This window comes from Periplaneta americana, chromosome 12 (genome assembly GCF_040183065.1).
Source record: "Periplaneta americana isolate PAMFEO1 chromosome 12, P.americana_PAMFEO1_priV1, whole genome shotgun sequence".
Taxonomy (NCBI): Eukaryota; Metazoa; Arthropoda; class Insecta; order Blattodea; family Blattidae; genus Periplaneta; species Periplaneta americana.
The window spans coordinates 43,416,224-43,441,394 of record NC_091128.1 but is presented as its reverse complement, the minus strand read 5'-3'; the positions used below and the strand labels follow the sequence as shown (position 1 = coordinate 43,441,394).

The window sequence follows — 25,171 nt, the reverse complement described above, 5'->3', positions numbered from 1 at the left end:
GTCCTGTTACACCCTGTATATCTACTTGTCGCTAGATAAGTCACAACTTAAGCTACGAGGCGCATCCAGAAAGTAAGTTTCCCTATTAAAAAAAAAAGAACACATACTTTCAGGAAAACATTTATTGGCAACAGGTACAGAAATGTTTCAGCTATTTTTCAACATAGCCAACATCAGAATTGAGACACATGTCGTATCGTGGGATCAACTTTTGTATCCCTCTGTCGTAGAACTCTGCCGCCTGTGAATGGAACCAGCGTGTGACAGACGTCTTCAGCTCTTCGTCGTTGCCAAAACGCTCACCGGAGAGAGAGAGAGGGGGGAGGGGGAGATAGGGGGAAGGGGGAGAGGGAGAGAGAGTGTGTGTGTTCGGCCCATAGACCTAACAGAGCTGCCGATGATTTTCAATTGGCGCAATGCTTTGTGCATTAAAGAACTTTATCACCGACCGAACATCGAGGCGGCGGGAGAAGGAATAAGAGCTTCCATTTCGGACCACTGCTGCCACGCTACTGGCAGCAGGCGGGACCTGTCCGGCTGGCATATGATTAATACGTCATAGATCTGTTACGCATGCGCAATTGACACGGCTGATTATGTTTATTTTCAAGGGGAAAAAATTGGGAAACTTACTTTCTGGATGCCCCTCGTACAATAGAAGTACAATAAATTAATAGCCTATAACTTGCAACTCACAATTTAACTACAGTATATAAATATTTATAATGAACTGTGTGTTATTCGTTCGCTGAATACGTGTGTGTGTGTGTGTATGTGTGTGTGCAAGTTTAATTTCTTACGAACATTAGATGAGAAAAAGAATTATCATCATCATCAACATTTAAAGGCTTTCTACGAAATATGAATAAATAAACTGTGAATAAATTACTCAACAGATCAATTGATAAATAGATAAATTAATACGATTATTAGTAATTCCGCATGCATTATAAATAACCAAGTCATATTGGCACAGTACCGTACGTCGTCACTTCAAATTAGAGTCTAGAATATCACTCTGGTGACTCGGCGCTGGCTGCAAGAGTTGTCTTTTATGATTTATTTATCAGAGCACAAAGGGAAATGGGACAGGGGGTGAAAGAAGATGACAGTGAGAGGGAGAAACAAGCGCATACACTATATTATGCATATAAAGTGAGTATTGATTTACATAAATTGATTTTGGATGGACGCAAGTTTCAGTTTTGTTTTCCCAAGCAATGGACAGGTCTGCAGCACCCGCAGGCTGCCCCTTTACTTTATATCACGCTCCCACCCTCTCTTCGGCTAACACCCTCTAAGCCCCTAACTGGACTGTTAAATGTACTGGGACCTCATTTCCGTAACAAGGTTGTTCGCTAGCTTGGTCCTCGAGCGGCCCGGCGGTACACATGCAGGCGCTGACACTGTTTGTTTTTTATATAATCCCATCAAGCAAGCAAAGGCAGTGCAAGCAAGAGCAACAGCGGGGCAAGGCTCTGCACCAGAGAGGAAATGGAGACTGATCAAATTTTCGCAGCAACAGAAGAGGAAATTGTAACTGGTTCAGTCATCCAGCGAGGTTGGCAGACGAGCAAGCAACCGAGAATATGTGAATTGGACATGAATGCTCGGCGGTCCCCCCCCCCACCGCCCATTCCACCCCGCACAACTGAATATTGCTCTCGAAAAAAATCTGGCATCTGGATGGATGAGCAGTGAGGGTCAGTCTTCAATCACTCTGTCAGTCAGATAGATGCAAGGATAAAGAGAGAGAATAAATGGAATGGAGGGACACTTGTTAAAACAAAGAGAATACACATTTCCAACTCTACCTCCCACCTGTATGGAATGATGCAAGAAGTGCACATCACTTAGCAAGTACGGGCATCCCCTTTCTTTTCACCATAGCAACCGCAGTTTGTTAAATCTCGTGCCGTGCTTTATAGACAATTTAATTTCTGACATGATACGATCATATTAACAAGAGCTTCCATTTTGAAAGAGTTTTATCTGGGCTATTTCTAATACGTCACATTTCCGAGAAAAGAAAACGATATCTTGAAAACTAAATTATTTTTCTAATCAATCTACAACAAAGAACTTAATCGTCATCATCATCATCATTATTATGATACAATCTTTCCACGCGCAAACAGGTTATTATAAATAGAAAAACAAATAAAATAATACAAATACAATAAATTATTAATAACATGAATTTAAATTTAATTTAAAGAATAAAATGGATTATTATCGAGCCATTTCTATATTGCTTTCGTAAAATGAAATAAAAACCTGACATTAACAGACTCCTGCGGTAATTTGTCAAATAAGACAATGCAATCGATTTGTATCAGTTTTTTATTTTGTCGATCTGACATTGGATTCCACAACATACTGTAGTTATACCTAGGGTAAATATGAACTATTGGTACAGATGTATACTGGGTGTTCATTTCAAAGTGTGTCATGACGTCACTGTTGTTGGGTCACCGATTTGAAGCGAGTTTCAGCTTATATGTTAGAGAAGTTGCCTATTATTTAAGGCGTTCTTCAATCTGAACTTGAGAACGTGTACGGTATAACTTGAACGTCGTAGCAACAGATGGCGGTCTGTACGGTCTGTGTGCTACCATAACCTCTTTCGAACTGTGTTTTGCGCCGGCAAGTCGTACGCAAGGCATTTGTTATCATCGGTTGCGTACGGTAACATTCCACAACACAAATCAAATGCTCCGTGTCCATGTTGACCGTCGAAGTTAATGTCAACAAATACGTAAGTAATCGCCTTAACCCTCTCCCCATATCCCGAAAGTACGTATTTCCAAACAGTTCACATTCCTGCCACTACCGGCGTTACCGTACGTATCGGTACGTACTCATCAGAATGAACGCCGTACTTGCTAGGCAACTTCTCTGCCTCTTAGGTTATACAGCTCTGCGGAAGTGTAGGAAGATTGAATTCTCTAGGCTCATCGGCTAGCCACATGACGGCATACAGCGACCCATGACACATTTTGAACTGAACACCAAGTAGTTATTGAGATTCAGTATATAGGCTATTGACTATACCTCAACTCTGGCTACTAGCAACAAGCATCTATAATGAATACAGATCAAAATACCCCTCATTTCTCGTGAAAAACAACACCTGAATAGACTACAGTGGACTTTATGTTGTCAGAAAGCAGCTGGATACATTAAGAAGATTGACTCTCTTTTTAATATTCAATAAATATCTAAAAACGTAAACGTTAACAAAATGGTCCAAATACTTTCCTTTTAAACGGAGGCTAGAGACACTTCTAATACAAACGCGTTTCCTTGCACATTGGCGAACTCGATTATTTCTTTATCTTTGATATGACGTCACCAAGCGATGTTCGTCTCTTATGAGCTCTTCATTTTCAACAAAACTGCGATGTTGTGAATAAGAGATATCGAAACTGCGTTATTTTTCTAACATCTCCATGAAATGCTCGATATTAAATTAAAATAATTGTATTCGATACATGCTGTGCGTAGATTTCCCTATCTTATCATGGAATTTACAATAAAATTACGCTATAATCGAAAGAATTTAACCATTTTCTTCTATACACGCTCAGCGTTTGTTTCTCCGTCTTTCCAGGAAATGTTAAGTAAGTTCAAAAGAAATTTAATAATTTTCATCGATGCACATTCTGTAAACTTCCCAGTTTTTTCATGAAATGTTTAATAATTATTTATAATCAAAATAAAACAACTTCCTTGGTGTAGGAATACGCTCAGGTTTAGCTTCCCGTCTTTCCATGGAATCCTTTATAAATGTGTTATAACCCAAAGAAATTTAACAATTTTCATCAATGCACATTCTGCGTTAATTTCAAGGAATGTTCAATAATTATGCTGTAAACCAAAGAAATTGAATAATTTTCTTCGGCGCGTGAATTGCGTTAATTTCCCCGTTGTTTTTCCATGAAATATTCAGAATTCTTCGGTGCACGATCTTCATTTGTTTTCCCAAATTTCCATGGAATGATCAATAATTATGGTATAAGTCACCCTACCCATTATCTCCTGGCCTAGTTGCCTCATAAGTGGCGTCTTCTTGGTATCATTTGTGAGGTTCAGACCTGTCTTCGGACAGTTGACTAAACAACAACAATCCAAAGACATGAAATAACTTTCTTCGATATGTTTTCATTAATTCCTCTGTAAGTCGCTCAAGACGTGATGCACGGGCGCTCATAAGGAACAGAGCGAAATATTCTTAGAATGCAGGCACTGGCGCATAATAGTAGCACAGTCTAGTGTATACAGTCGCGAAGCTCAATACGTAGTAAATATGCAAACATTAGATAGTTGCTCACCACTAGGATCGCTAATATCGCCTCATTACAGGCAATGCAAAATAGAGCCATCACAGTCTATTGTTTCTAGCACCCTCAAAACTCAAGCTTCGTGACTGTATATAGTAGACTGTGATAGTAGTGCAAACAAAAAACTGTAATAAAAGTTACAATAAGTGAAGGGTTAACTGCGTCTTCTCATGACGATAAATATAAAAAGCGTGTTATATAATGTAACAATAGAAATAACCCAATGAAAATCGATTCCAAAGGACAGATTTGAGATAGGTACTAATAACAAGCAACGCAACGCAACGCAACGCAAAGATATCACAGTTATCCGTACTTGAAAGATGGAGAAACCGCTCTTCCCTGAGAGGCAAGATAAAGCACAGGCAACAACAAACAGGGTGAAAATCAAATAGGACGAAAGGGATACAAGAGGGGGAAAGGGCGTGATGTAGCGGGATGGAGAGGGAGGGGAAGAGTGGCAGAGGCTGAAAAATGGATCAGCATTGACAACACACTGAGGGGAAAAGGCGGGGGAGGAGTGGGGGTGAGGAACGTAGGGCATTGCTCCGGTATTAGGGTTAGATTTTACAGGGGCTGAAGGTGTGAAGGCTGGTTCATCACACTGTGGCTTCTTCCACTAAATGACTGCTTCACTTACATGACCTCCAAGCTTGTCTTCTTTCCGCCGCTTGAGGTCGGGCTCTACATCCGGTGACCTGGAGCGGTACTTCTCCCTTTCGGCTGGGGACACGGAGCTCCGCTGAAACATTTGCGACATAAAGGAGCAATGATGGAATAAACATGGCAAAATCATCATCATCATCATCATCATCATCATCAGTATCATCATCGTCATGGGGGGTAATTACTAATTAATAATCTGGAGCTCTATGCAGAGACAATAAAATTATTTCCAGGTGTTGGTACAGGAATTGATACAATTCTATTGTTAGGCTACTGATTTTTGCATAATCAGTATAAGAAACGAAGTATTTAGGCACTGAAATTATAATGAAATCTCACTGCATTGTTTAAAGTATTAAATAACTATACAGAGTCCGCCAAAAAAAATGCATACACTCTTTAAGGAACGAAAACTATTTATTATGTGTTTGTTTTACATTTAAATACTGATCAGTGATCACACATGTACATGGATGGGCAACTTGCGCTGATAAAGTGCTAAAAAAAACCTTGAAAGAGAGAAAGACAGACGGAGCCAGCCGCAGCAGTTACAAGTTGTTTGTAGTTTCGCTGCAAAAGCAGTTCACTGCCACAGTGCGCTCTGGCGGCTCGTGCAGATGGTCGTGATATCTACTCCATGACTTGAATTTCAGAACGACGCTGGTACAATAATTATAGTAATTTTAGACAGACTGTACCTAAACACACATAACAAAATTATATTATTACCTAGCTTTGTAAATTAGTTTAGTATTGGAAACACAAACTGCATACAACCTTTTCAAGAGACAACAAATATAGCTGCAACACTTATTTATTATTACACTATTTGTTAATATTTATTATTATATGTCTTATTTTAAACATAGAACGCGATAATTTACAAGTCTTTATACATTAAAGAGTATTCCTCTGTTCTCAGAAATGTAATAGTCTATATTCGCAAACAAACACAAATTTAAGTACGTATTTTTCACATGTCACGGCAGATGAAATAAACTTACTTCTAAGCTCTTTTTGTACATGGAGAGCTTTTACACTTCTTTCTTGTATTAAACTCTGACTCAAGTACATACAGTATATATGGAAGCAAAGAGTATATTTGGAAATTCTGACTTAAGCAGCATTACAAACAGTTCGATTCCTGATTTCACTGGAATCTGAGTGGCGTGCTGTTCTGTAGATTTATCAATTCAAGCTATAAACTTTCAGGACCTTCTATCGGCTGTAAGCCAAAAGGATTTCAGAAAAATCTCGATTCCTTCTCAATTGTCACTGTTTCTCCAAACTTGCCAGTGAATTCTGCTGTAGGTCTTGAAGTAGGGTCTTATATTTGATAAGAAGATTTTCTTATCACTCTTCAAGATAGTTTATAGTCAAAGATCTACATGATACTTCCACATTTCAAATTTATCCATAAATACTCTTAGCTAGTCGATCATATGTCGTGCAATTCTGTAACTCGCACGCACAACGTACTAACGATATTTGATATCAGTCTCACATTGTTGATATCCCATTTTTACCTTTAGCTATTCTAAAGCAGATCTAGACAGTATTTCTTTACTAAAACCTTCACTGTGTTTATTTATAACATAAAATGTCATGCGTAAGGAAGTTAATAGAACACAATACAAGCTTTACCTTCTTTCTTAATAAAAGTCTTTCTCTTCCAACTCATCACTAAAGGGAAATGATCTGGGGATTATATTGTTTTTCACTTAAAACGAGCCGCCACTTACTGCAGACGCGAGCAGACTTGTATACAGACACTACAGCACAGAGTCCGTTCTACCTGCACTGAGGTTGTGTTCACACTTCCAGAGCACGAGTTGCCCACCCATGCACATGTAGTACTATCTTCACACGGTTACTTTGAGGTGTGTACACACTTAGCGAACGAATGATGAAGCGAAACTTCGTTGTTCGTTCGCTATTTGGAGCAACGTACAAATCATCAACAAATGGTCAGAAAACATTCACGTTCGCTTATTATCCGCAATAATGGCAGACGAAAATATAATTATAGCAAGTGCAGCCGTTATTATTATAGGCAGTTTAACAAAAAGAAAGTTAAAAACCAAAAGGCGATGGTGGCAGACTCCACTCTACGAAAGTCGCAATCAATATAGAGGCACTGATTTGCTTCATGATTTACGTCGAATGGAATCGGGACAGTTTCACAACTTCTATTGCATTTCAGAAACAGATTTCCAAATATTACTGTGCAAAAAAAGGGCCAAAAATTTCCAAGAAAGACACAGGCTGGCGAGAAGCAATACCTATTCAGGAAAGGTTAGCATTAACACTTCGATATCTCGCTACAGGAGATTCGTATACAAGTTTAATGTATTTATTCAAAGTGTCGAAACAGCTGATTACCAGGATTGTTCTAGAAGTACTCGTATGTACAGCTATAATTGAGGAACTGAAAGATTTTATTAAGGTACGACTGCAAGACAGGGGAAAGTTTCAATATACGGATACCTCATTGACAATTTATTATATTAAAATACTAAAAAGAGAGATTTGTCTGTGTTTGTCGAATGTGCATCATGCTTACGAAAATGCATTTTTCAGTGCCAATAATTCATTTTGTGTGCACAAGGTTGGAACTTTGTTTTTTCTGGGCGTGAATTTGTCCAAAAGGAACGACATATGTTTATACGCGAACCAAGTTGACTCGTACACATCATCACTCCCCATTCCAGATCTTTTTGTGGACTTCTATCTTTCCCTCCGGAATGATGTCAGTAGGGGCTCAATTTTCTGTTTGACTTCTGGTCCCTACAATAAACAACAAACATGTAAACGCTGAAAATAAACAAACAAAAGTAATTTTCAAATTTTGCACAGCGTATAGATAATTATACAGTATGGACACTTCGCGTCGGTACCTTTGATGTAGCAGGACTGATTTCAATGACCTTCAAACCAGTTTGAGCATGAGATTCTGCTTTCTCCCTGGAGTTGGCACTGACATCACACCAGCTAGCACATACAATTAATACATCTAGGTACATTATGTACTCAAATAAAATAAATTGGACCGATAAAATAATAAATCCGTCAATATTTGTAATTCTACATTCTAGAGTTCCTTGAGTTGAGACGTTGACCCCAACAATTAAAATATGCAATGATTTGATAGCGCTGAAAATGGAAAAACAAAACTCCTATGAGAAGTAAAACTATATGCTTATATTCTGTATACAAATATTAAACGAATTTGATACATAATTTTATAATATATTATAATATTTTATAATATAATTTATTATATATAACATAAAAATTATTATAACTAGTTTGTCACTGAGAAATAAGGAGAAGCTGTTAACTTGAATTTATTTGAAGCAAAACATTACTGGATTATGCACTAAGGTATGCGATGTTTGGATCCTGTGTCTCAACTCTATTCTCAATTACGAGATCTTAGCGTGTGCTCGATTACACTAACCTCTAGCGCTTGAAAGTGGAACTAAACGCCGGCGCACAGAGAAACAAAACAGGAAAATTCGCTCAGTGTCCATTCTATATAATAATCCCTATTCGCTGTTTTGCACGTGTTTGACTCGCCTAACTTGCAGCTGAACGTCTTTCTAATAGCTTCCCAAACATCATGTTTTCTTACTTTACTGTGGTAAGTACGATGCTTGCGATTCCATAAAGTTCCCTGCTCCCTATATGCATTAATAAGATTTATAACAGCGTCTTCCGTCCACCCCAGTTCCGACATCCTGTTGGTGAAATTGAACTAAGCGCTGCGTTCTGCTACGAACTACAAACTAGTGGCAAATCCCGTCCACAACGAATACCAACTTCCTTTGACGTACCGACAAGAGACGGATCACTTCCGAAGGCAAACCAAACGATCGGTTTGCCTTTGCTGTGACGTACACACGTTCCGATTTAAATCAGCGAATGCATTCGTTCGTTGTTTGTTCGCTAAGTGTGTACGCACCTTTACATGTTCAAAATGTTCGCCGTTGGCGGCCAGACACACAACGCACGACGAGCGGTCGCCCAGCTACGTCGGTCAATGTTTCAATGGAGATCGCTGCACATGCCGCTGTAATCTCCTGGCGAAGGTCCTCAAGCGTGCGCGGCTTACGTCGATAGATTTGAATGTTAAATGTTATGTTTTATTTAACGACGCTCGCAACTGCAGAGGTTATATCAGCGTCGCCGGATGTGCCGGAATTTTATCCCGCAGGAGTTCTTTTACATGCCAGTAAATCTACTGACATGAGCCTCTCGCATTTAAGCACACTTAAATGCCATCGACCTGGCCCGGGATCGAACCCGCAACCTTGGGCATAGAAGACCAGCGCTATACCAAATCGCCAACCAGGATAGATTTGATCTTTCACAGTTCCCCACAAGTAAAAATCCATAGGGGTTAGATCTGGCGACTGTGGGGGGAACTCAAAAGGCCCTCTTCGTCCAATCCAATGTCCCTGCAGATTGTCATCCAGGAAAGCTCGCACGGCTAGATGGTAGTGTGGTGGCGCCCCGTCCTGTTGATAGAAGACCTCATCATCAGCTCCATAAAGCGCACGTACACCCGGTAAAATTGATGTGCGTAACATTTCGAGGTACACTTCTCCAGTGATGGTACATCAAAGAAAAAGGATCCTATTAAGCCCCTAGAAGATAGTCCAAACCACACATGAACCCCTGTTAGATTGACCGCCTTATCCATATGAACATGCGGATTTTCCGGTGTCCAGTAAACGTAGTTATGCCTATTCACTGTTCCATTAAGTTTAAACTAGACCTGATCAGACCACACTACCTTCGTCACAAATTGTTTGTCAGTTACCATTCGCTGATACCATTCGCAAAATTGCATTCGACGATCAGGATTGTCATCATCAATCCCGTGCAGTAATCATGGGATATAAACTTTCCACTTAGCAGCTTTCAGAATTCGTCGTACACTTGTACTGCTGATCGCCACTTCACGTGCACATTGCGTACCGGACTTCTGTGGAGAAGTAACAAATCTTTCCAACACGAGAGCCGACGAAGCAGGACTTGTAGCTGTACGCGGTCTTCCCGATCTTCCTTTGTGAATACCACGAATCGTTCCATGCGCCTCGAACTTGTCAATAAGGCGTTTAATTGTTAGGCGGGTTGGGGGTTCTGTTTCGTACTCCCGCCTCCACTGACGCTGCACTTCAACGGCATTAGGCCTATCAAACCCCATAAACCATTTCAGAATGCAGAATGCAGAATGCTCGAACGTCAAGCGTGCTCCAGCCATTTTGTTTTCTCACTATCGTGATGAAAGTACCGACATCTGTTGAGCAAAAGACCATACTACAACATACTCGTAATTCAAATCAATTGACAATATCGATATCCCGATACAGTCTGACAAAGAGTGTAGACCTATACATTTTTTGGCGGACTCTGTAGTTACATAACAAAATTACGCTATTATTTGAGATAAATCATTGACTTAGCCTACAGTCAGTTTACTGTGGCATTATGCATACAAAAACACGCATAATTTGCCACTAATTTTTATTTAAGACACAAGAATGGTATATAGCAATACTGAGACAAAACCCTACAGGTACATTATGCGAGAACTTAATCCTAAACAATGTTATAAAATTAAAACACGTTTTCAAATATATGATGTCTAATATTACATTACGATTCACTCATATTTCGTGATTTAATTCTTCCTTTTTTAAATTTAATATTCGACAAAACAAGTTTCCAGCAGCATAAAGCAACAAAACGTGCAGCGTGTTCAAAAAGTATGGAATATTAGTTCTACTCATAACTTCTTAAAATTTTATTTTCACACACAAGAAAGTTAGTTATTCAGGCATATAGGGTGACAATAAACTGATTTTTTTAATGACATTCCATATTAACATTGACATATTTCGAATCTCTATTAAATTTTACGTAGAAATGTTACTCATTCACCCGTTTCATGTCTTGACTGTAGATATGAGATGGAACATATCAATCATGTAACTGTGCGAAAGACAATGGTCTCTTTTCATGATAGACTGGGAGATTATTTAGCTGTGAATGGTTCTCATTTTGAGCATGTTATAAAGTTTGGTTACTAATCGTGTGTTCTTTACTTTTATGGCCTACTCAACATGATTTTACATATTTATTTGTCTCAAGTTTGAAGCTCACGGAACAAGTTTAATAAATAGTTAAACTATACATTCATATGTAAAATTTAATGGAGATTCAGAATATGTAAATTATAATGTAGGGTGTCATTACAAAACAATAAAGTTTACTGCTACATCCTGTATGCCTGAATAACTTTTTTCGAACACTGCTATCATATTGTGTGGTTTATCTCCAACAGCTTTTGTAATTGAACACTCTGTATATGTCTGTATTTTAAAAGAATAAAACTAGTAAATGTTTTTCACAATAATTCGTTTAGGCCTATATCTATTTTCAGAATCTCAAAACGTTCATGTATATGAATTAAGCATTTCACTAAAAGACCGATTTCTGTTCATAAAAGAAAATGACGGAAATTCGAAAGTATGAGACAGTATTTATTGTTAAAAATAGCGAATGAATGTAACAGCGAATACGCAGGCCTAGTAGCGCCGAAATGTTAGATGTATCTGTATCTTATGTGGTGCGACAATAAAAAAAATTCCCCATCAAATAAAATAGTAATAATTATGTACAGGAAAACAAGATGATATTATTATTATTATTATTATTATTATTATTATTATTATTATTATTATTACTAACAATAATAATCACTATCAGGTTTCATGTGTCAACCTTACTATTCGTTATAGTATCATATTAGATTTACAATTGATTGATCACACCAACGTTTTCTTCGATGTACCCGAATCCTTTCCGGCAACAATTAGTAATAAACCACAACCACCACTACCATCATCATCATCATCATCATCATCATCACCATCATCATCATCATTCACTGTTAGGTCCACATCTGTGGAGTAACGTTAGCGCGTCTGGCCGCGAAACCAGTTGGCCCGGGTTCGATTCCCGGTCGGGACAAGTTACCTGGTTGAGATTTTTTCCGGGGTTTTCCCTCAACCCAATATGAGCAAATGCTGGGAACTTTCGGTGCTGGACCCCGGACTCATTTCACTGGCATTATCACCTTCATCTCATTCAGACGCTAAATAACCTAAGATGTTGACAAAGCGTCGTAAAATAACCTAATAAAATAAATAATCCACTGTTCGAGAGCTGAGTCCAATGGCCCGTTCCGTCTTTACTCTTGTGATGGTTCTGAATCAACACTATACTCTGTTTACTGTTATAATGAGTCAAAATGTAAACAAAATCAAATGTGATCCATCCACCAATAACCAGACTTGTACACATCAGACCATTTAACACATTATTATGGTTTACTTGTCTTGAGTAGAATACCTTACGATCACTGGCACATGGTTAATGTTTACATTAGGACCCAAACTAAGAGCGGACAGAATTTAGACGTTAATAGGTCTAGACACACTTCATATGGGAATAAAAAGAAACTGCATTCTTCTGCCGGAAATGAAGCCAAGTTCTGCAAAAATTGTAGTCATAAACACTACTACTCGAGTCAGAGCGTGGACATACATAGGTTATTCGATAATTGGTGGAAAACTGCTAGTATTCAGCTCCCCTAGTGGTGGCTAATGTAAGCTGGCAGTATGAGATGGAGTGGTGCCTGATACGTGTCACCTGTAAGTTATAAGTTAATAATCTTATTCACTCAATAAGCAGTGACTGTAATAATAAGACTGTTATTTACAACATCGTAAGGGAAATTATATTTAATTTTGAATTCTTAAATATTAAACAAAAATATGTTTTATGCCATATCGTTCCTCATTTGCGTAATATTAAATCAATATTTTTTTTTATCGTCCTGATGTAAATCATCAAACAAGGTATAGAATAGTCCTTGATTCAGTCTTTCCAAAACTAATGAATGAATCCAGACTCTTCTTCTATTTTTATGTCTATTCTTTCTCCGTATGAGTAAATTTGCCAAAAATATATCTCCTTCTATGTCCACGTTCACTGGAAGACTGAAACATTCTCTACAAAAATTTAGCAGCGCCACTAACGCGCGTTCGCAGCGCCATTGACGCGCCACTAAAGTGGCCTCTCTGATGGGACCCTTAAGGTAAGCGTTCACTACATCGTATCGCACTCCTCGTACGAATCGCACGCAACGGATATTTTAAGTGCAGTGCGTTCACTGCAACGGCTCTACCTCATCGCCTCATCGGATTCCCCTATCAGCTGTTTAAAACATGACGTCGTCATACAATATTGATATTGCTGAAAACAGAGGAGTTTGAGGTTAGGTCTATTAATTATGAGTTTTAGCGAGTAAGAATTTGTAATTTCTTCATGCTTCTTAATTGAAGAGGAAGAAACGAAAGAGATATCGGTTACATAATATATATGTAAGAAACGACTTGATTACTGTAATGGGAATGCCTCAAATTATATAATTCTTCGCAATTTTGTACAAGCGAAATAAGTTTTCCGTCTGCCATTTTGGCGCGAAACTGAACATGGCACAACATAATGGTAACAATAGAGCAATTAAAATTGATTTATTAAAGAAGGCTATGGTCGCACGCATAGTAAAAGTTGCTCATCCGAGAAACTTGGACGGATTTGCCGAGAGCCGATGCGTGCGATACGATGTAGTGAACGCGGTTACATAACAATTATAGCAAAGATTGTCTTTTTCCGATCCGTACGATTCGTCCGATGCGTGCGATACGATGTAGTGAACGCGGTTACATAACAATTACAGCAAAGATTGTCTTTTTCCGATCCGTGCGATTCGTCCGATGAGTGCGATACGATGTAGTGAACGCTTACCTTTACAGGTGATGTTTATGGACACTATCAACAGAACATGACTACATATATGTATACACTTTATCGATACTTTCCATTCGACCTTCATTATTTTTCTTTATTCGTACTTGTTAACCGAACTGATTCATTCGAATCTTTCCACATTACTGAACAATTCGACGTACATTATTCGATGGCTTTTAATCGAGAATGTTAACCAGAGCACATAAGCTTGTATTTGTAACATACCAGCCTCTCCTCCGGCAACGAGCTGGGTCCCTTGATGTCGCTGGGATCGCGAGGGTTATGCAGGTCCGCAGGTTTCAGGAGGGGATGCTGTTGTTGCGCTGCTGCCGCCGCTGCTGCTGCTGCTGCTGTGAGGGGCGCCGACGCCGCACCAGGAACTGCACCAGCCCCCAAGCCACCACCGAACGCCAGGAGTCCTCCCGGACCCATGCCGGGGAGGCCGGGATGAGGGGCCATGGGTAAAGACGGCCCGTGGGCGGCGTGCGGCAGCTGCTGAGCGTGGATCTGCTGCTGTAATGGACAACAATTAATTTGCGATGATGCATTTCGCGGTGGTATCTCGTTTAAAGCTTCTTGTACACCAGGGATGCGATACCTACTAGTATTTCAGAGCGCGAGCTTTCTTAAGCTCTCTCCATAAGCGCGGAGCTTTTCTACCCGAGGCACAAGGGTGTACAGCACATACAAAGTTGCAGACCAGGACAGATCGCAAGCGAAATTACAATACAGATTTTAATGATAAGTAGAAGGTTCAGTTTTTATACAATGAACATGGCGGTGAAGTACAGTGTTCAATAAGTAAAAAATATATACTATATAATATTATATAAAAAAAAAAGCCAAACGTCAGTACGAAACACAACACAACACAGATATAGACATTATTCTGGAGAAGAGAGAAATTGATTTCAGACAAGAAATAATGCCGAAAAATTAAGAAAATCCACGTTTTTTGTTTGTTTTTATAATCGTAATTACATTTTAAATGACGTAACCATATAATCATATAGGCCTATGGCCATACATGCGGTGCGTGAGTTGAGACGAATTTTTTTATGCCGTTTTCTCGACTTTCAAATTTTAAGCAGTTTACTGAATGAAAAGCTCCTTGCACAACAGTTGTCATATTGGTCTAAAACTTCTCACAAAGATCAATTATGTCGATAAATAAAATGTAACTAGCATTTGTATGAAATATTAATAGGCTTATTAAGTTTCTTCGGGGAATATTCATATTGCACTTAGATTAAATGTTGTAATGGTAAATTCATAAAGTTAAAAAATTTATTGTGTCTCTCTATTTAGACTGATCTCCAAAGCTAATTAATTTTTATTCCCATGACTATTTTCAAGACTTTGAGCAAATATGAACTAAAAATTTTGAAAACTTTGACGCAAGGAGCTTTTTTAGTGACGTCAATATAAAATATATTAAAAAATATATAATTTCAAAACTATTAGACTTAACGACATCAAATTGTGTACAGATTATATAGTATTGTAGATCTGTTTATATAGTTCAAATTTCACAGTTTTGGCCGAAAATTGTGGAAGTTTTAAAAATCGTACATATCCCCTTAAATGATTGACCCCAAAAATTACGATGGCTCTTCAATAGCATAATTTAATCAATTTGTTTTTTCCGTGTTACGTGCATCTCACAAATCACTCTAAGAAAACTCATTACATAATCACGACTGGAGAGTAAGGACTACATTTTCACAATCACTCAATCAATATACTCTATTTCAATCTTTGTCATTATTATTTTTTCAACAAATGCTCAAAAGTACTTAAGAGATCACACACACGTCGAGCAGGTAGACCCTATCAGTTTCTCCTAACCAATGAAGTGAAGTATTTACATAATAAATAATTGCTTTTAACAATAAAATGGTTTACAAACAATGTTTCCTATTTCTCTTTTTGTTCTTAAATCCATTTTCCTTTGCGATTTGTTTATATATGTACATGTATATTAAATAACTGAATAATTAGCCCTATTACATATCCAGAAATTTAGTAACGCAAGTTATTGTAATAATTGCTGCCTTTATTCGCTGCATGTGCATGTACATCCCTGATGTCTACGTTGCGACGCTATGTAGTGGATGCGCTATGCGCTCGTGATCAAGGTCGAACTCTTCTACCGTGATTGGGAGCTAATATCGTCTCATCCCTGTTGTACACGATCACATTTTTCTTACAGATGATACTTTTACAAGAAAACTTGCCAAAGATTACCGTAACCAATGCTGAAAAAGATATGTCAAAGGTTGTTTCATATTGCTAAAGATTTGACGAGGTTTTAAAACATGTGCTTCAATTTCATTGTAACCTACAGTATGCAGGCTTACCTGTAGTACCCAATATTAGACACAATATATATATATATATATATATATATATATATATATATATATATATATATATATATATATATATATATATATATATATTGGAGAATAACTAGGCTATACAAAACAATACTTGCATGTATTACTTAATTGTACGGTACCACAAAACAAAGAATATTGCAATTGCATATTGTTTTAAAACATTTTTTTTTAAATTAGTATTTCCTAGGTTACAAATTAGAATGTTACTCATTAGATATGACTTACATGTATTGGTTCTCGAGATAGCTGTTTACATTTTCCTCATAAGCATAATTTTTCTTCATTTTGTTGTGGTAGTTCACAGAACTCGCGGCGTTCGTAGAGGCATGTGTTTAATTCATATAATTGAATTAATTCGCAAACAACTTCCCCGCCTAGAGCGCCATGTTTTTTTGTGGTTCTTGGCACCAAAATATTTTCGAATCCCATTGGTTTATTCCAATGGTCGGTAAAGATTACGTCATATAAAATGCAGCACGCAATAAACAGCAAAGGGAAAGGTAGGAGAAGAGGATACCTAAACTTCCTAACATTGAATGAATAACTTACGCTAAGGGGAGGGAGATCATGCCCTCCCCCTCCGCCCTACTTGTGTACTAAGGGGTTGACTCGCGAGTCGCGAAATGTCCACCACTGGTCTATTCCTTCAAAAAAACTGTCAAGTCTTTGATCGATTAGACATTAAAACATGTTCTCAAGACAATCGAAACGTTTAAGGGGTTAGGTACAGGATACAGCAGTAAAATTTTTGGAAATATTCAACATTTTTTCCCTCCATTACTGTATCTTGTAAAATAATGAAAAGTGGTATGTGTAAAACACTGTCCTTCTGCTATACGAAAAAAGTATATTTACGATTAACAAAATTATATATATATATATATATATATATTTTTTTTTTCAAAATTCAAAATGTTGGCAGTTCACTGTGCAGTGATGAAGCGTTTCCCTCATAACTCATAAACTTGTTAACTTTTTCATGTTCTCTCTCTTTTATTTTATTGCTGAAACTCATGTTTACAATGCTCTTTCAACTACATTCCTTAATAAATCATATTTTTTTTTATTTTGTGTTAGAAGAAAATGCTGATATTTGACCATTTTTTAAAATGAATTTATTTTTTATCAGACAATCTATCAAAGGTAGAGAAGTGATCTTGCATCATATTGTAGATATGACATGCATAAATACACACAAAAAAATTCATCAGAGAATGTTGGATAGTTTTTGAGTTATGTAGGAAACGCTTCATCAGTGCACACTGAACTGAATTTTGAACAACAAAAAAAAAAAAGAAGTAAATAATTTGTTTAAATTGTAAATTTTTTTTTTCATATAGCAGAATGACAGTGTTTTACACATACTAATTTTCATTATTGTACAAGATACAGTAATGGAGGAAAAAATGTTGAATATTGCCAAAATTTTACTGCTGTAAACTGTACATAACCCCTTGAAGTACCGGTATTGTTAAGTTATTAGGCAATGAAACCTGTAAAGTATTGGCAAGTCTTGATTGTGAAGCAGTGAATCTGATGGAAATATGATTGTGTAGGCCTACACGCAACTTAAAAGGGTATGCCGGGAAGTACTGCATGTTGTATTGAGTAGGTGAAAGAAAATATACGAATAATTATGACATAGGCCTACATTTTACAACCTGGCGTAGTACGGCATCAAATTAATTTGTAGCGAGATCCTTGTTTGAGTCATGTTAGCTGTGGATACAGTTCCGTTCAAGACGTACATTTCTCCCCCAGTCCACACAATAAAATCTCTCCAAAAGGTGCCGCCATTTTGAGAGCATTCGTAAGCAAAGCATAATACATAGTAGTGAGATTATTTTCACATGTGTTTGCGAACGGCAAATTAAAAAATAAATACATAATATAAATATATTTATTAAAGTATAAAATATTCATAGCAATTATAAATAAGAGTACAAATGAACAAAAAAAAGTATGTATTGAAATAGAAGAGGATGCAACGATAAAAATTATAAATGAGGATAAGAACAATACATATGGCATAGACCTACAACAAAAATAAGCTCACGATAAAACAGATTCAAACTATTTACTTCAGTAAGGTTCATGTAAAGATGCGTATCACAAAGAAAAAGCTAGAGTTCGCGTGTCACAATATGCCACAAATAGTTCCGGAATTGCAGACTTCAATCAGGAATTTCATACTGTGAACCCTGCTTAAAACCGAAGTGAAATTTACGATATTTCCGTTATAAGAGCTAACCGCACTATATCGTCGGTGTAATTTCTTACAATTAGTAGCTCTGTCAAACGACTTCGTTTCTTTGTTCATGTCAGGGATAAATACTTGGACCTATGTACGAAGATTGCATCAAGTGTCACAATATAAACTAAGAACAACGAAGACTTCTAAAATATGGAAAACCATTTTAAAAGTGACAGAGGATTCATCCTGTAATTGTGTGAAACGTCTTGTGTTCTCTGTTGCATGTTACATTTCCAAGCAATTGGTTCTTATTTATTCTTGTGAATATGACAGAGTGAATTAAATTTAATATAATTTATGTGCCATATTATTAATGATTATTTTTGCTTCATTTCTTCATTGAATATATACCATATTATATCTATAAGAGATGATGCTGAAACTGATCAGAAAGAGGAAAAGGAATTGGCAGGTCACTGGTTGAGAAGAATTCGAGGCAGAAGAAGATATCAGATGATAGACATTAAGATATATGAATCATATGAGACAAAGAGGAAAACAGAAAATAGGAAATACTGTAGAATGATGGGTTTGCAGTGAAAGACCTGCCCTTGGGCAGAACACTATGAACGAATACCGGCATCTACTACAGTGAAATGATTGTGTTTAATCTGAAATGGGTTGTTGGAGAGCAGTTAGTATGGATGTATGACAAGTGAAATAATAAATATAATTATTAATGCAAGAAAGTATGTCTATCCCTGTAGCAAACACCATATCAGTGTAAGAGTCTGATTCGTTGCTAAGCAAGTGACGTCGGACGATTAAACTTTCGTAACATTTTATTCATCCCATCATCGAGCATAAACGTTTCAAGTTAAAATTATAAAGTGATCTGAAAACACGTTAAGCCCTTATATGTATTAATATTTGCTTTACGAAATATTAATAGGCCTATACATCATAATCACAATCAATGATTAGGTCTAATTCGCATGGTACTTGTCCAGTTAAAGTTGGTTATCCCATGCTAGAGAAGTGGATGAAGAAGGAATAATGTTCAAACTGATCAGAAGAAAAAAATGAATTGGCTGGGCCACTGGCTAAGAAGAAACTGCTTACCGAAGGACGCGTTGGAAAGAAAGGTAAACGGGAAAACATTTCGGGGCAGGATGATAGACAGTATTAAGATACGCCTATATGGATCATAAGCGGAGACTAAAAGGAAGGCGGTAGAGGGAAGATTTGAAAATGATGTGTTTACAGTGAAGGACCTGCCATCGAGCAGATAATAATGGATGAAATGAATATCAGAATTTCAACTCTAACTCCCTTTAAATGTAATTATTTCAAACTATTGTGAGTCTAATGCTGGACTTGGTGCTATTATACTAGAAGAAATTTCTCACATGAACTTATCGTCTTCCCGTTACGTAATTGAGTAAGAGCCTAAAGGCTCATTCACAATGAAAATTAAACATAACGTAAGCGTTAGCTTAAGAATATAAACGTTACGGTAAAATCAAGAAGTCATACCATCATTCACGATGGGAACATAACATAACCGCAAACATACTTGGTAACCATGGAAATATAACAACGACGCCATTTCCTCATATTCTGTCGTATACTTCAGCGCTCCACGATTGTGTACTGTTTGCAAATCACATAAGCATAAGCATGAAAGTTTGGAGTTTGCAAACTTTCATGTTAACGTCTTACGGTAATGTTTATGTCAATGCTTATGTGAATCATTGTGAATGATCCCACTTGGTAGCCTAGGCGCAAACTTCTGTGTTTATGTTACGGTTATGTTTAATTTTCATTGTGAATTGTAGCCTACGTCGCGGCGTCGTCCTGTAGTCTAGCTACATAGTAATTATCAGTTGCCAAGGCCTGCGCGACACTTCAGCCAGCTTTGTTTCGAAACATACATAACCTCAATGCAATTAGCATTACGTCGTCCATGTGCTGCTATTAAAAATTGAATAAAATGAAACTTTTTTTATTTATGGCTGATGCGAACACGAAAACGTGCCAACTGACCAGACAGCAACCCGCGCCTTAACGCTCGCGATATGTTGGAGATACAGCTGGCGGAGAGCGGAAAAAAAGAACGGGTTGTGCATTCAGAGACAGCCATGTTGTGGACGATTTTCACATTGCTGATTCTATGGGACTGCTGTTCACAATTCCGCTCTGACGACAGATGCTAGTGTGACGCCATATAGGTCTATTGCACGTTCGTTTGGTTTTACTGTTAAATATTATATTATGTATTATAAAATGTGATGATAAACAAAGTATATAATTAATCATAATAATGTGTAATAAAAAAGTAACCAGTCTTCATTTGAAATAAACACAGTGGTGCATACTTGCAAGAATAAATTGTTGGACAATTTTCTTAGTGAATTTGTACTCTGATGCTTTAAATGAACTTACAAATGAGGCGCGCGACTTAATATCGACTGAAGAAACTTTTAAGAAATATTAATAGTGTATAATTAATTATATATACTTTCATATGCGAATTGATCTAAGCAATGAGGGGACGGTCTGTTGTTTCCTTATTGATGGGATAAAATGTATATTATTTTGGGGCAGTCTGTATAATATTATGACTGTGGTATAAACAGACCATATATTGTGGGTCTCTATCACCACGGCATAGCGCGTCCTCAGGTTGCGGATAGAGGAGACGGCCTCCAGATATGGAGGGTAGCTGCGAATATAATATTCAATAAGCAGTCGCAGACAGCCGATATGAGATGGTCCTCCAGCTTGGGAGTTGGGCGAAGGGCTAACAACCCATCACCGTACAAGAGAGCTTGTTACGAAACCCCAACATGGGACTGATTCTTGGCGCGACCACAGCAAAGGAATAAGTTAATGTCACAAGTCTTTATAGAAGAGGAGGAATAACATCAGTAGCGAAAGAACTAGCTAGATATAGAATAGACTTTGTGGGAGTACAGGAGGTTAGGTTAGAAGGGAATGGTATATCACCAATAGGAGATTACTTGTTGTATTATGGGGAAGCAAACAATAACACCATTTAGGAAGAGGATTCTTTATTCATAAAATAATAAAATTAGTAGTAAAAAAGGTAGCATTTATCGATGGCAGGTTATCGTATTTAGTACTTAAGGGTGGATGGTGCGATATCGTAGTTATAAATGCTCACGCCCCTACAGAAGAGAAGGAGGACCATATAAAGGATAGCTTCTATGAAGAATTGGAATATACTTTTGATCAATTATCTAGATATCACATGAAAATTTTATTGGAAGATTTAAATGCTATTCCCTAAAAAAAAAAACAAAAACAAAAACAAACAAACAAACAAACAAACAAACAAACAAACAAAGGGAGGATTCAAACTGGTTATTTTATTGATGTATTTCGTATCATCGCATCCTACGCAATAAACTGTATAGTTGTGCGTCAAATGGATTACTCGGAAATCACTGCCTCTAATATATATGAAACTAGAAGCCTCCAAATGGTTTCCTTTTCATTTGCACGCACACATATAACCATTCCTTTTCGGATTGGTTGTGGAGGTTGTACAATAAAATAAAGCCTTCCGGCCAATTTCTTTTCTTAACAGTCAACTTTACAACATATACACCGAGAATATTACATATCTTTTCCTCTTGGGATTTTGGTGTTAACTATCCACATGTTTAATAGAAATAATCTGACTGGAAAACTGTGTTCAGGTAAGTTTATTCATTGTGCGTACAAATCAAGCAATGTTATTTAAAACAAGAACTCGAGTTTAGTTATCATCGACTAGCTTCAATCAATTACACTACTAAAAAAATAGGAAATCCGAAACGAGTATTCACTTATAGGCTTTCCATTCAAAAACATATTCCTAAAAATACTATTAGAGAATGGTACCACTATGAAAAGTTCCTTTTTGTTAACAGAACAGGCGTTAACTTTAAATAATTGATTAAATGGCGATCTTACTCGTGTTAATTGTGTAAGGATGTGCGGCTTACAGCTGTTTCGGTGCTTCTTCACACCATCCTCAGAGCCTACTAGATCTCGGCGTCATCTCGAACTTCGCTGCTTGTTGTGTGGGTGCGTTCGATTGTTGAAAAGTGTTGAAATGTGGTGTCAAATAGTGTGTGTGTTCTGAAATTTATCTGTGTATTGAGAATTTGATTAGGGTGTGTTTTAGTGTGTCTGTATATTTCATATTGTTCTAGTGTGTTGAGTTTTTGGTTTTTGGGTTGTATGTGTAGGATTTCCATGTCTGTATTTATGTTATTGTGGTTAGCATTAGTTATGTGTTCGGCATATGTAGATGTATTGTGTCCTCTGGTTATTGCTTTAATGTGTTCTTTGTATCGAGTTTGGAATGATCTGCCTGTCTGTCCAATGTAGAAACTGTCGCAACTATTGCATGTGAGTTTGTATACACCTGTGTGGTCGTATTTATTTGTTTGTGTTGTTTGTGTGTTGAGATGTCTTTGTAGTGTGTTTTCTGTTCTGTATGCTATGTTGTATTTCTGTTTTCTGAATAAGGATATGATCTTGTGTGTGTTTTTGTTTTCGTATGTTAGTGTGATGTATTTCTTGTGTTCTTGTGTTTGTGTTGTATTTTGTGTGTTTTTGTGTTTGTTGAGTTTTTGTTTTGTCTTCCTTATGATGTTGTCTATTATGTTTGGGTTGTAACCATTTTCTTGTGCTCTGTATTTGATTGTGTTCACTTCTTCATTGTAGTGTTGTTGGCTCATGGGTATGTTGAGTAATCTGTGTACCATTGTTTGTGTTGTGTGGGGTGATTAGATGTGTTGTGTATGTGTGTGGTGGTGGTGGTTGGTTTTCTGTACATTTTGAAGGTGTGTTTGTTGTCAACTTTTGTTATGGTGATGTCTAGGAAAACACACCCTGATCAAATTCTCAACACACAGATCAATTTCAGAACACACACACCATTTGACACCACATTTCAACACTTTTCAACAATCGAACGCACCCACACAACAGGCAGCGAAGTTGGAGATGACGCCGAGATCTAGTAGGCTTTGAGGATGGTGTCAAGTAGCACCGAAACAGCTGTAAGCCGCACATACACAATTAACACTTAGTAAGATCGCCATTTAATCAATTATTTATATTCAAGTGTTAAAAGTAGTGTACGGTACGAAAGATTCAACATGGATTGTTAACTTTACATAATAATCCAAACACAGATCAATCAAGTACAGTAGAACTGAGGTTGGACACCCAAATCTCTCCAACTGTCACACACACAGTAAGACTAGAAATTAGTGAGTACACAAAACCGAACTCATGCTTTAAATTATATTTTCTATTTACAGTGAAGTGATTGAAAATGTGATACAATGAAAAATTTAAATCAATTCGGAATTTCTACATAAAATGGTCCAAAAACAGTAGTTACAGTCTGGATGTAAAAATCATGTAATCTAGTAGGCCTATGTATCTTAAGAGCTGAAAAAATATATACTGATGTACACATATTGCAAAATGAAGGGTCATGGAAAGTCATATAACATTTTAACTCAACCTCTGTTCTAAATGTCTAAGCAAGGACACCATTTCCTTCTAGAATTGGGATACAGTTGCAGATAAATTGCTACGAATTAGTCAATTAACCAGCTGGCTAATCATTTCTCATAATGGATACTGGTTTCAATTCCCAACGGATTCTCTGAAACCTTTAGTGGACAATGACATTGTTTAGCAGGTTTTCATCCAACTACTTCATATTATCACCAAACGGCTTTCTGATCACGGTAATTAAATAATTACAATTATATTGCAGATAGACTTCCTTCGTGTTTAATTTTCACTTCCGATTATGTTACGTATAATTCGCATTTACAAATCAAAGGTTATTTACAGCCACGTAGTAGACAGAACTAAGAAATAGAAGACGGTGCACTGTAGAGCTTAATATGACCACTTAGGAGGCAAAACAAATGAAGACAAAGACATTCGTCTCTAGTGCAATCCATACATAACTTTGTGCTGCTTATGACAAATGATGCTTAATCATCAGATTGTAAGCGATTGTGCATTCTGTTTTACGTTCAAATATCAGATTTCATTTGTGTGTCTTAAACATGACACAGAATACCAATTTAACGAGACAGCAGGTATTTACATTTTGCATCAAATCTAGAATAAAAATAAATAGGCTAAATTCACACACAACTCTGTTCACAATATTCCACTAATAAATTAATTCTCAAACTATAATATTCAGTTATAACAATTACAGATCCATAGGCCTTCGAAACTGATGTCACTTTTGTTGTATGAAGGATCGATATAATGAAACGTTTGTTATTAAATACGGAATGTTTCAAAGTTACAATATTCATTATAGCATTTTAATGTATTGTTCTAATTAATTTTTAAATACACCTTTTTTAAATTGAGCTGTTGCTAAGTAACGTTAGTATGACGTCAGAAATTGTGTTGAAATTTCATCCTCCTTTCTCATTGTCTGGAATAAATTAATATATTTTGATCTTTTATAAGTTTCCAGTCACTTGCACAAGGGTCATTACATCACCAATACTTTTATGACATGTTCTCATATTTTCTATATAATATAATTATCAGGGAAAGGATTTATATGTAAATACATATTTACTTATAAAGCTAATATAATTTATATTTTGCATTAT

The 25,171-nt window shown here is 36.9% G+C and overlaps 1 protein-coding gene across 4 annotated transcripts in view; it reads right to left on the bottom strand.

The window, feature by feature from the left end:
• gro (TLE family member transcriptional corepressor groucho) overlaps nt 1–25,171 on the bottom strand; it is a 676,251-nt gene that overhangs the window by 46,198 nt on the left and 604,882 nt on the right. For 2 of the 4 annotated variants that reach the window (XM_069841169.1, XM_069841171.1), the window contains exons 8-9: nt 14,121–14,408; nt 4,984–5,085 (exon numbers count right to left, since the gene is read on the bottom strand). In XM_069841169.1, coding sequence (XP_069697270.1) covers nt 4,984–5,085; nt 14,121–14,408 — 390 coding nt within the window. The remainder of the gene's footprint in view (nt 1–4,983; nt 5,086–14,120; nt 14,409–25,171) is intronic. The other 2 variants (XM_069841170.1, XM_069841172.1) reach the window with 1 other exon arrangement.